The 12,526-nt window shown below is 41.9% G+C and overlaps 1 protein-coding gene across 1 annotated transcript; it reads right to left on the bottom strand.

Annotated features, from left to right (window-relative positions):
• Nucleotides 1-54: 54 nt before the first annotated feature.
• Nucleotides 55-12,266, bottom strand: LOC117228538 (uncharacterized). The gene is made up of 2 exons (XM_033484336.2): nucleotides 10,653-12,266; nucleotides 55-1,128 (listed from the first exon to the last, which is right to left on the bottom strand). The coding sequence occupies exons 1-2, from the start codon at nucleotides 11,848-11,850 to the stop codon at nucleotides 872-874; spliced, it is 1,455 nt and encodes a 484-aa protein (XP_033340227.1). The 5' UTR covers nucleotides 11,851-12,266; the 3' UTR covers nucleotides 55-871.
• Between the last annotated feature and the right edge of the window lie 260 nt (nucleotides 12,267-12,526).

The following is a 12,526-nucleotide window of genomic DNA, read 5'->3' as shown; positions in this document are numbered from 1 at the left end:
TATGGTAAATGGGATAATTAAATCTTTAGATATAAATGAACAATAAATTCACAATTTAAAAAAGAGAAAATTGAATTTATTCCGATGTGCGAAGTAGAAGGAAAACAACAGAACAAAATACTTTAGCAACATCACTTTAGAGCAACCAACAGTGGCTAAACGTTGTTATTTTCCAATTTTCTGTGCATTTCAAATCGAGCTATTCCTCTAAAGATCTATGAAGCTTTGAAAGCAATAAGATCTTCGCGAATGATCAATAGACCACGGACATTTTGCGCATTCACGGTACATGCGTATGGAACATGCACGCTAATGACAATTAGTTATATTACTATTCGATATTAGCCACAAGGAATCTTCTAATCGGACGTAAGAAAGTCCTCTATTTAGACTTTAATGAGAATTTGCATAAAGATCCGCAGTCGAATGATCGCTGTAGAGATTAAGTAAAGGTTGAATAATGTGAACGCTATTAAAGCAACCAGGGGCCATTAGTTGTTTCATTACCAAAGAACTTTTTAATTCTACAATATCTAATCCGCGGCATCTTAAGTTAACAACATTCATAGTTCGCTATAAATATAAATAAAAGATATCGTCTCATCTCTGTTCGCTTTTATACAACTTAAAACATAATACACGCTTTCTTTTCGTATAATAGAGATCGGTTCATTTAGCTAGCCATGCAGCGAGAAACCGTGATTTATCTCGCGAAAAAAAACACGTTATTTTTTCGTCGCCGCTGTTCCTCGAGAACACTTGTACGTTTTATACGAGTTCGTAGCCGACGAATCTGCTTTCGCACCGTTCATCGAAGGTGCGACACTAGCATTTTAGTACGTTGCGTTCGATAGCACTGCTCCACAAATGTTCACATGCTGTACTTGATTTGATCGTAGTACATCGCGGACGAAGGTGTCGTCGTGCCGTGGTGAATGTTCGAGGTGACCGCGCCAGGTATGTTCGATATGCTCAGACCGCCGATGTTGCTGAGGTTCAGCGATCCCAGGGAGCCTAACGAGCTCAGGGACACCGAGCCCGCGGGATGGCTGAAGTAGGATGGCTTCCGGTCGATCAGTCCGCCTCCGGAGCTGGTCGAGTTTGAATTTGAACATTGCATTTTCAGCCCTGGAACAGAACGAAACACCCTTCGGTTAACTTCTTTCGGATAGATTCGACGATTCTGTTCTTTGTTATCTGGTAAGGATTGTTCATTTAGGGGCTATTGATGTTCATTTCGAGTCCCGAGGGACAAATATCTGAATTTCAAGTTAAACGGAGGACTGTTTCCTCCTAGTCTTTTTTTTTTAAGGAGAGATACAGTAAGTTCTCTCCGATTTTCCTTCAGTTTGTAAACGGAAACGGACGATTTGGGAAGATGAGGCTCATTTTTATAGCTGCCGATTGCCAATAGTTGTAAAAACGAGGTGCAAGGCTCGAATAATCGTATCTCATCTTCCCAAATTGTCCATTTTTGTTTACAAGCTGAAGGAAAGTTAGGGAGAATTTACTGTGCTACAGTTTTATTCTCTATTTTTATTCTATTTTTCTATTCTATTTTTATTCTATTTTTATTCTATTTTTATTTTATTCTATTTCTCTACTGGATAAATGCAACGACTTGATCATATTATTTGCAATTTATTAAAATCATTCAATAACGCAACTAAACATATAATAACACAACATTTTTACTTCGCATAAAGATCAGCAGTCAAACGATCAACTATTTCAGTTTCCATCACGAGTGCATCTCCGTAGATGCCGAAACGCAACGCGAATATCGAGGGGATTCGAGTCGAGCCCAGAAGTAGCTGGCTCAAGTAGGTCGTCCTTGAACTGATAAATTTTTCAGTAATTTCACTTGGACCACACGCACGGATGCGATCCCAGGGAAACGAGAAAAAAAGCAAAGAGGAGTAGATGATATCTGACGATACGAAATCGGTCCTTGTATAGGTACGATAAATCTGAAACTCCGGCAGCTCTCTCGAGCGGTTCTTCCTCAAGTGACCACTTCACTCGTGTCTCGACGCCGTCTCCCCGTCTTTCTCTCTCTCTCTCTCATTTCTGTCTGCCTCTGCTTATTCCAATTTGTTTTTCTGCAGCTTCTTGTCCAGCTACCGTTCGGTTTCCTAGCGACGTTCGAACATTGTTCCACGCGAATCTATAACGATCGGAAGAACTCGTCGGAGCTTTCCGATCCACGTAGAGCATAAATATTTCCGGTGACGTTAAATAGCTACTCTGTCTGCCTCGCTTCGATTGAACGAAACGGAAAATCAAAACTCGAGATACACAGAGAGCTATTGTACGTTTCGGTATTAATACACAATGTGATTCGTAAAGACTTCTGCTAATATTGGGTTGGCAGCTAAGTAATTGCCGATTTCAGTTATAGACGTCTCTCACTCCCATTTTTATGATATCCGTAAATGTTATATTGTAAAATTATTATTATTATTATTATGTTATATTTTATTATCCGTGAATGTTAGCAACTGGACAAATTGAATGCAGCGGTCAAGGAAAAGCGACCGGAATTGGTCGATCGTGAAGGTGTCATTTTCCAGCAGGACAATGCTAGGCCGCACACGTCTTTCTCCACTCGGCAAAAATTGATGGATATTGGTTGGGAATCGATGTTACACCCACCATATAGCTCTGATCTCGCGCCATCGGATTACCGCTTATTTCGATCCCTGGACAACTCCCTTCGTGGTAAAACTTTTAACGACGACGACGCTGTAAAATCTCACTTAACTCAGTTTTCGGCCGAAAAGGATCAGACTTTCTACGAGCGTGGAATTTTCAAGTTGTCGGAGAGATGGCAAAAGGTCATCGAACAAAATGGAAAATACATTACAGATTGAACTTCGTTCCAAGTAAAAAAAATTTTTTATTTCATTGAACAAATCGGCAATTACTTAGTTGCCAATCCAATAGATAATATAAAAGCTGGCGTAGCTTGCCGTTTCTCTGGCTCGTCGAGTTTTCCAGAACTCACTGTGAATAGATTGCAAAGTTTGTGGAATCGTGTGTTCTTGGTACCGATTCGCATGAGACGTGCTCAAAGTGAAATTATCATAAATGACCTGCGCAGGCTGAACGATCGAAATGCACGATTTAGGAATGTTCGATACAGTTTCACTCTATTTTTGGCAGAAGGGTAAAGCTCATTCTAATTTCTATAAATATGTTGTAGAACACATAAGTAAATTGGAAGCAGTGCCATAACTGGACAACGAATTTTATGCATTTATTGGAAAAATGGAAACATAAAATAGTAAACAGATTAAAAGAAACTAAGAATGTTGATGTATTAATTCCAACTTATTACAGTTATTTAAAGAAGCATTATTTTTGGCAGAAGGGTAGAGCTCATTCTAATTTCTGTAAATATGTTGTAGAACGTGTAAGTAAATTGGAAGCAGTGCCATAACCGGACAGCGGAGTTTATGCATCAGGACGTAAACAATAATTTAACTTTATATATGTTTATTACAATGTACTAGTCAAACTCAAAATATTTGTTTCTATGAACATTGATTTTTATTTGCGGCCCACCTAAAGTTAAGCATTGTTTATTTGGCCCGAGTTGACTTTTGAGTTTGTCACCCCTGGTTTAGAATATCAGCGATAACGCTTCAGGATCGATCCGTTATCGGGATCAACGAAGTTCTCATTGAAGCAGCTCTCGTTTGAAGTACAAACTATAGCAACTCCGCCTCGATACACTGTGTGTTCGACAGGGGGGATAAACGCCGTCACCCGCGCACCCTCCCCTTTCCGTCCTGGTCGCGCACTCGCGCACCCCCTTTTTCCGGCTCTCTTCACCGGTTCAGTCAGTAGTGAAGTGTAAACGAGATCAATCTGCAGGCGCCTCCTCGGTAGGCCCCCGGATTTTCCTCTTTCTCTTTTTCTATACAGGTCTCGGGATGTATTTCTGGAGCGATCGCTCTACTCGAACGACTATACGCCGTTGTTGGCGGGTACGATATTCGTTCTGGTTGCCGCGCTCTTCACTCTTTCGCCGTCGACGGTTTCTCAATGCCGGATCGAAATAAAAAGAAACAAAAGCGAAGAATTGAGGGGAGGGAGAGCGAGAGAGAGGAGAAAGAGAGCGCGCGCGCGCGTGTGTGTGTGTGAGAGAGAGAAAGGGAGAGAGAAAGGGAGAGAGAAAGGGAGAGAGAGAGAGAGAGAGAGAGAGAGAGCGAGAGACAGAGGGAGAGAGCGAGAGAGAGAGAGAGCGAGAGAGAGGGAGCGAGAGGGAGAGAGACAGAGAGAGAGAGAGAGCGAGAGGGAGAGAGAGAGAGGGAGAGAGAGTGCGAGAGAGAGAGAGAGAGGGAGAGAGAGGAAGAGAAAAAATTTGCACGAGCTCATCGCTCGAGACGGTCGGGAAACCTCTGGATCCGTTGGCAGAGGGTGCACAGACGCCACGCCGGGGAAAGATTTTGACTGACGGCACTGCCATTCAGGCCACACACGACGCCGGTTTCAAACAGTCGTTGCACACTTGTCCTTCGATCTGGTCTAAATCATTTTCGTTAGGTGCTATGATCGCCTAGCAAACATCTTTGTCGTGAATCGGGAAAATTGCGTAATGATTCTTTTTAAAGTGGCAATTAGAATTGCTTTTTAGAAATTACAATTGTGATGATACTGGTTATTATCAGAGTTATCTAGAAGACTTTGCGGTTTGAAAAATAATCGGTTTGAAAAATAATTTTCTTTATATCAACTATCATTAATCTATATTGTAGCATTTCGTAGTATAAGTATATATTCGTGCACGGTGGTTTTATCTTATAGCGGACGTACGAAAGCAGTGTCGATGATAAAAGGTCTATTAACTCTCGATTTTCTTAGCAAAACTGAGAATAGTGAAACAGAAGTTTCAATCAATTTCATTAGAAGAGTCTTCTTCATTCTAAAGTTGAGCGATACGTATGCATTTACGATAAAATTGGGAAGGTGAAATTTAAGATAACAAAAATATGAAAAAAATTTAAGGGCATGTATGTATTATATTCAACTCACTATTTAACTCACTGAAAATATTAAAGGAATACAAACAATTCTGTGTAATTCGTGTTTGTTGTTAATTAATAAAGATAATTTTTATTTTGCATAAAGATCCGCAATCTGGACGTAAATAAATACATAGACGATAGTAATAATTGTTTAAACTGAGCAACAGTGACTAAGATCAATAACTGAGTCCGTTGGATAAATATTAACTGCGGAACGGTTGTAATTGTTAACCGCATTGCCATTATCTTCGCAATTATAATGATTATTATTATATATATTATATATTATAATAATAATATCATTATAATATAATATAATAATATAATAATAATATCATTATAAAATAATATTATTATAATATCTTAAAAGAAAAACAAAATTTGTATTTATTGCGTGCCTGTATATTTACTTGAATGCTTGAGTATCGGCAACAAGAGATCGGAGTTTTATTCCGAATTAAAAAAAAGCGGAGAATAACGTTTATTATATATATATTATATTTATTATAACGTTTACGTCGAATAGGTTATTGTTAGAAATCCCATCACGAGTCAAACTTATCAAAGTACGACAAGAGTTCAAATATTAAACTCGTATTTTATCCAAGTAGACCGCAATGGCTTGAAAATCTACATTTCACAAATTTCTATTTGCTCTGATAAACCATTTGGAGGGTGATCTACGTTACCGCGAAGATTCTCCGGATCCTCAGATCCATGGTTCGAGGCTGGGTCCGCGGAGAGATTTAATAAACGAACCGGCTAATGTTTGAGGTGGCACGGTCGATGTACTTAGATTAAAGAACCAACTTGTTTACGCCACTTGTAAATGTTTATGCGATAAGCGATTCGAGACCTCGCTTACTAGCACGCGACTACCGGTAACCGATACAAAAAAAAACGTGTATTTTCGTTCCTCCCGATCATTTGTTTATCGCCCCCGGCGATCGTACTACGTTGTTGCATTCACGGAGCCGGTTCATTCATAAATGACGCCACGTTATGATCTGTGGATGTTGATGCTTTCGCTCCGGATCCTTCATTTACCGGTCTACTAATCGAAGATCGATGGGACCAATTGTTCCTGTTTTTTTTTTCGTGTACGATGATTAGTATTCCACGTGTGCTTTCGATTACTATTAACCCTTTGCACTCGAGTGGCGACTCAGAGGCACCGCTAACATTTGTTATATATATATATATATATGTTAGGGATAATAGTAATCGAAAGCACACGTGGAATACTAACTATCGTACACGAAAAAAAAAACAGGAACAATTGGTCCCATCGATCTTCGATGGGATATATATATATATATATATCGCGTTTTAAGATAATTTTCATATTAACAAAGTTTAGATTTAAAAGATTGTGAAGAATGTAACTGTTGTGCGAGTCGCAAAAATCAATTTCATATGCATAAAATGCATTTTATCGTATAAAATAAAAAATACTATAAGTGAGAAAAATGATTTTATATTTACAGTTAAAGTAGCTTCGAGTGCAAAGGGTTAATAGTCCGCAAACGTTTGTGCTTCTCATTTTTATACACACGCTTGTCAAGATTCAAAGAATGTACACTTTGAAATTTTGTAACAAATATACTTTTTTATAAGATAAAATCACTTTCAACAAAATCTGGATTCGACTGGGTTAAAGAATGTTTGTTTTACAGTCATGATTCAAGATTCAAAGGAATTTGTACATCATGAAATTTTCTATCAAATATATTATAATATTCTTAAACTGTACATTTAATTTCAACAAAATCAGAATTTGACCAGGTTCGAGAATATTGCACAGTCGTGATATAAGATTCGAAGAAGATACGCTTCGTGTGAAATTATTTACCAAATGGACTTTCTTAAAATACAAATTTAATTTCAACAAAATCAGAATTTGACTAGATTAAAGAATGTTTTACAGTCACGATTCAAGATTCAAAGGAATTCGTACATCATGAAATTTTCTATCAAATATATTATAATATTCTTAAACTGTACATTTAATTTCAACAAAATCAGAATTTGACCAGGTTCGAGAATATTGCACAGTCGTGATATAAGATTCGAAGAAGATACGCTTCGTGTGAAATTATTTACCGAATGGACTTTCTTAAAATACAAATTTAATTTCAACAAAATCAGAATTTCACTAGATCAAAGAATATTTTACAGTCACGATTCAAGATTCAAAGAAATCAAACTTTGAAATTATGTACCAGATACACTTTCTTAAAATATAAAATTACTTCCAGCAAAGTCGGTGCTTTACTAGGTTAAAAAATGTTATACATTGTTACAGAAATACAACTATGAACAGATGCAAAAAATAGCGCGGTGGAACACATAGAAGAAAGGATCGAGCTTGTCGTCGGATTTAGAGAAATGATCAAGGGAATGATGTGGTGCTACAATGTTCGAAAGGAGACAGTTAACGAGCGTTTAATCGTCGCCCCGTGGAAACGGGGGTCGCCACGCTAAATTAATCTTACGGGGAACGCCTTGGCGTTTCGTGTCGCGCCGAGTTACACGTGTTCGGTTACCAGTTACGAATTACGACTTCTCGCGTGGGGTGCGACAGGAATGTCACCCCGACTAATAGGTGCTGTCGACCATAGTGATTTCGTGTCTGTCGCGCGACGAGTACTTTCTCGATATGGCGGAAGGGTTACTACTACCATATTTACCTACGCGAAACACGATTAAGAACGAATTAACAAACCTGTAACGTACCGAATGGGCAAGTTCGGTAGAGCAAAAAATTGAACGGTGTCGATATTGTCTCTATTCAAAAAACAAGTGCGATGAAATCAGAAATAAAACGGTGTCGATATTGGTTTGCTCGAGGAAAAAGTTCGGTCAAATAAAACCGTGTCGATTTCAGTCTTCACGAGAAACACGTTCGGCGAGATTGAGCGTCGATGGAACCGCGGATGTCTACGTCGACTAACGAAGAAGAAATGCACCAATTAGAGATCGGAGAATGAGAGCTGAAGTTTGAAAAATTTCGAAACGGTCGCGTGAACGTAAAACGCGTCGAGACACTCTGTGAACGAACGGCCGACAGTTTCGGTATCCGGCGCCTCGGTGCTCGTAAACCGTCTCCGGTTTTCCAGATGGCCCTCGACCGTCATGAATTGTCATTGTTGCCTTCGGCATCTCGAGAATGGACTCGTGAATCGCGCGTCGACAGAACAACGTCTGCGAACTCTTCGGAAGTCTGGCATCGCTAATAAGATCTCCGACTCGGAGTTTAATCCTTCTCTCGTGCCCTAAATAATTCTCGCACCGATCGATCCATAAAAAGCTAGCGTTCATAAGCCGCAAGAATTATTTATTATTTCAGCAAAATTATAAAATACATTTCCATTAATTTTCGACTAGATTTCAATCGTTTAATTGCAAGTTCCCGAGTCAACTAATTTATTCGATCGCACTTTTTTTTCTAATGTGCTACCTAAACCTTCGACTTTTTCGCTTCAAGGAACTCACGTCTCACTGATAGATGTTAAAGATAAGAAACACGATCAATTCGATAATCCTGATAAGTATTTTTGGGGCAAGATCTACAGCATTAACAACATAGCAGACCCTCTCTTGTTCATCCAAGGGCCAAAACACACTTGCAGGCAAGGCACGGTCCGGTCTTGCACGCGCAGGTATTCTTCCATTTGATTTGTATTAGAGTGTTCACATTATGCGTGTCGCTCCTATTCCATACAATGCTGGTCCAATACCGAAAAATATGTATACATTAGCGTGGAATCCCGGTCCGGGCTTGCTTCGACCATAAACAAAATATTCTTTCATTGATTTGTATCGGAGTGCTCACACTATGCGTGCCGCTCCCGTTCCATGCAAGTCACACCGTACCAAAACAACGCGAAACGGGACTGGTACGATGTGGACAGCGTTGCGCATCTTTTGTTCCAACAATATACAAAATTTTGTATAAATCACCTGTCAATTTTTGCAGCTCATTACAATTTTTACTGTCTGCGAACGTGTTAAGTTTCTTCTAATCAACTTACAAGGGATGATCTCGCCAATCCAGAAATTCAAAAAGATCTAAAACTTTGAGGATATGTAGATATATGTACTATATAAATTTTCTTTCTTGTCTAAATTCGCTTTAACCCTTTAACGCACAGTTTTTTTGAAAATAACCGGCCAAAAAAAGTCAATTTTTGGTGGAGAATTTTGATATACTGCGCTTTTGCTCCATGGAAAAAGGCTGTATATTATTCTTGAATAAATAAGTGTTACAGCTTACAATCCCATGTAAATGATAAATATCAATAAAACGATTTTTTTTTCTTTGCTCTTTCACATTGTTATTTTCAATTCTCGATTATATTCGAGTGTGAAAAATTATAGCAGCATAAAATACCACGCCGCACGAATTATCTCGAGTGTGCACAGTTTGGCCTGTTTAGCGCGCTCGAATTAACTCGAGCGTACAAGTTAAGGGGTTAAGCGGTGAAATTTAACCTTCAAATATTTGGGTATTTTTTATTTCATTGCTATAATTCGCAAACTGTACAAGATAGAAAAAAAACGTCTCCAAACGAAAGTTACTTCTTTCGTCCAAATTCGTCATGTGGTATACGATTTGTGAATAAACAATTGGAGAAAGTTATAAACAAATAATCGACATTTCTCGCATACCACATGATAGATTCGGACAAAAGAAGTAACCTGTGTTTAGAACAGTTTATACGTTACACCAATGGAATAAAAAGCAGCCGAATACATATTCGGGGGTTAATTTCCACCCTTTGCACTCGAAGCTATTTTAACTGTAAATATAAGATCATTCTTCTAACTTATAGTATTTCTATTTTATACGACAAAGTGCATTTTATGCATACGAAATTGATTCTTGGGACTCGCGCAACAGTGACACTCTTAACAATTTATTATATCTAAACTTTGTTAATATCAAAATCATCTTAAAAGGTGATATAACAAATTTTAGTGGTGCCTCAGAGTCGCCACTCGAGTGCAAAGGGTTAAAGGGAATTTACGCTAAAAAACAATTTACGCTCTATATCAGGGGTGTCAAACTCAAAAGCTAACTTGGGCCAAATAAACAATGCTTAACTTTAGGTGGGCCGCAAAACAAAAATCAATGTTCATAGAAACAAATATTTTTATTTTGACTAGTACATTGTAATAAACATATATAAAGTTAAATTATTGTTTACGTCCTGATACTTGACATCTCTTCTCTGATACTATCTTTCCTATTTCGGGAGAAATCGCTAAAATGTTCATCTCGCGCCGCGAGTTTGACACCCCTGCTCTATATATTCCGAAAACTCCAGAATTTATTGTTGAATTTTCCGGTTAGGAAGCATCCCTTGTCAGACAATTCGTATTTTACACGAAGCTCCACAGTCCAACGACCAATTCGAACGAACCAACCACTCCGTCCCGAGGAGATTACACGATTACAACGAAGCAAAACCCAGTAAACGAACAAACAGCGTTGTTGTAAATTAATTGTAAATAAATTGTAAATAAACTGCTCGAACCACGGCGGCAACGTCACCGATCTGCAACCGTTGATTGCATCGCGACATCGAGACACAATCGAAAGAGACTGGTACTCACCATTGTCCGTCACAGGTGTTTGACAACCGCTATGCGATGAGCTGACATTGCCCGCGGGGCTGCTGTTCCCGGTTTCCGGGATCCCCTGAATGGCAGCAGCGTTCACGTTTCCGCCAACATTATTGACCCCGAGCCCGTAACCTACGTAATAGTCCTGTCCAGGTGTCTGAGACGTGGTCACGGGATTCGACTGGCACTTGTAGGCCATCATGGCCTCGTTGTCCTTGTAAACCGACTCCGAGTGATGCTGCTGGTGATCCTTCACCGAGAATCCTTCGGCGGCCCTGTACGCCAGCTGGTCCTGGCTCCTAGGGTAACCGGGCTCGCTCTTGAAGGCGACGAGCTCCCCGTTCCTGTAAACCGACGGTTCGCCGGTCTTGTAGGTGACCTCGGTGGTCTTGTAGGTCACCTCAGCGATGGGCGGCGTTTTGTAGGTGGCCTCCGGGTAGGCCCAGTCCGCGGAGACCGCGGCGCCCGGAGCGTACATCGCGTACTCCTGATAGTTCTGGTACTGGTTCTGGTAGCCGTTCGCGTAGTCCATGCCGGCAGACGCCAGGTTCTCGTAGCCAGGTGCCTGGACGCTGACGGGACCGCTCCCGGAGAAGTACTGCGGGTACTGAGGCTTCAAGGCCTGGCACTTGCGACGGAAGCCTCGCGGCCGCCTCCGGAATCCGCCTTCCTCGAACATGTACTCCGTCGACGGGTCGATCGTCCAATAGTGTCCTTTGCCGGGTCTGCCCAGGCCCTTCGGCAGCTTGATGAAGCATTCGTTCAGGCTGAGATTGTGGCGCACCGAGTTCTTCCAGCCCTGGTAAGCGCCGCGGAAGAAGGGAAACCGTTGCTGAAGGAACGAGTAGATCTCCGACAGGGTCAGCCTCTTGCCAGGACTCGACTGGATCGCCATCACGATCAGCGCGATGTAGGAATAAGGCGGCTTCTCCTGGCGACGCGCGCCCGGCTTCCTCGGCAGCTCCGTGCTCGACGGATTGCAGATCAGAGAGTCCACCAGGCTCTGGTCCTGGCTCAGACCGCCACCGATCGACAAGCTGCTCCTCGGTACCACCGAGGACGAGGTCGAATGGGCCACCGCGGACTGCTCCTGCAGGTGCAACGCCGCGTCCGACTCGTTCTTCATGATGATCCTCGCGTTCTCCGGTGCGCCGCGCGGTGTCGACGGGACGATCACGGTCTGGTCCATATGGAGTCTTCTCTCCTGGTCACGCCTCCACGAACATTCTAGGATCGCGGATCCTTCGGGGCAAAATGCGTATCCACTTCACCAATTTTCCCAGCGATACCGTATAGCGGAAACTTCTATGCAAATCGGGTTCACACCGGGTTTGCGAGGGCCTCCTTCTCACTGATATCCACTCCGAAACGAAGAGACGATCGCGCGCACCGGCCGCGCGTGTGTTTACCGAGTACTCGTGGTGCCGGCCACGCGTTTCCGCTGCGATTACAATGCGACGGGGGTGGTCGTTATTTACGCGTGCCCGGGCGTAAATTGTTTGCACGGGGCCGCACGGTGGGGTCAATTATTTAGACTTGCCACTCGGCCCTGGACGGCGCGCTGTGATGCGCCGCTAAGTGTTTTCGGATGACTGGACCCACGGATCCGTTCCGAGACCGGTGGAAGCTTGGCGCGTCGCGATGACGCGCGTCCCGCCGTCACCACGCAGCCTCGTACAAGGTGGGCGGGGCCTGACGCCGGTAGGCTGTAACGAGTTACCCGATTGGACGGCGCGCCGTGAACCAGTATCCGATTCTACGGCAACGCCAATGGCAGTCGTCCCCCGCCCCCCACCCCACCCCAGTGGCACCGTCACGCCCGGCTCAGCGGCGGAATGAGAACGCGAGATGAACGATGATGATAA

This window comes from Megalopta genalis, chromosome 13 (assembly GCF_051020955.1).
Source record: "Megalopta genalis isolate 19385.01 chromosome 13, iyMegGena1_principal, whole genome shotgun sequence".
In the NCBI taxonomy this organism is placed as follows: domain Eukaryota; kingdom Metazoa; phylum Arthropoda; class Insecta; order Hymenoptera; family Halictidae; genus Megalopta; species Megalopta genalis.
The sequence above is the reverse complement of the archived record's forward strand: the minus strand, read 5'-3'. Positions and strand labels throughout refer to the sequence as shown.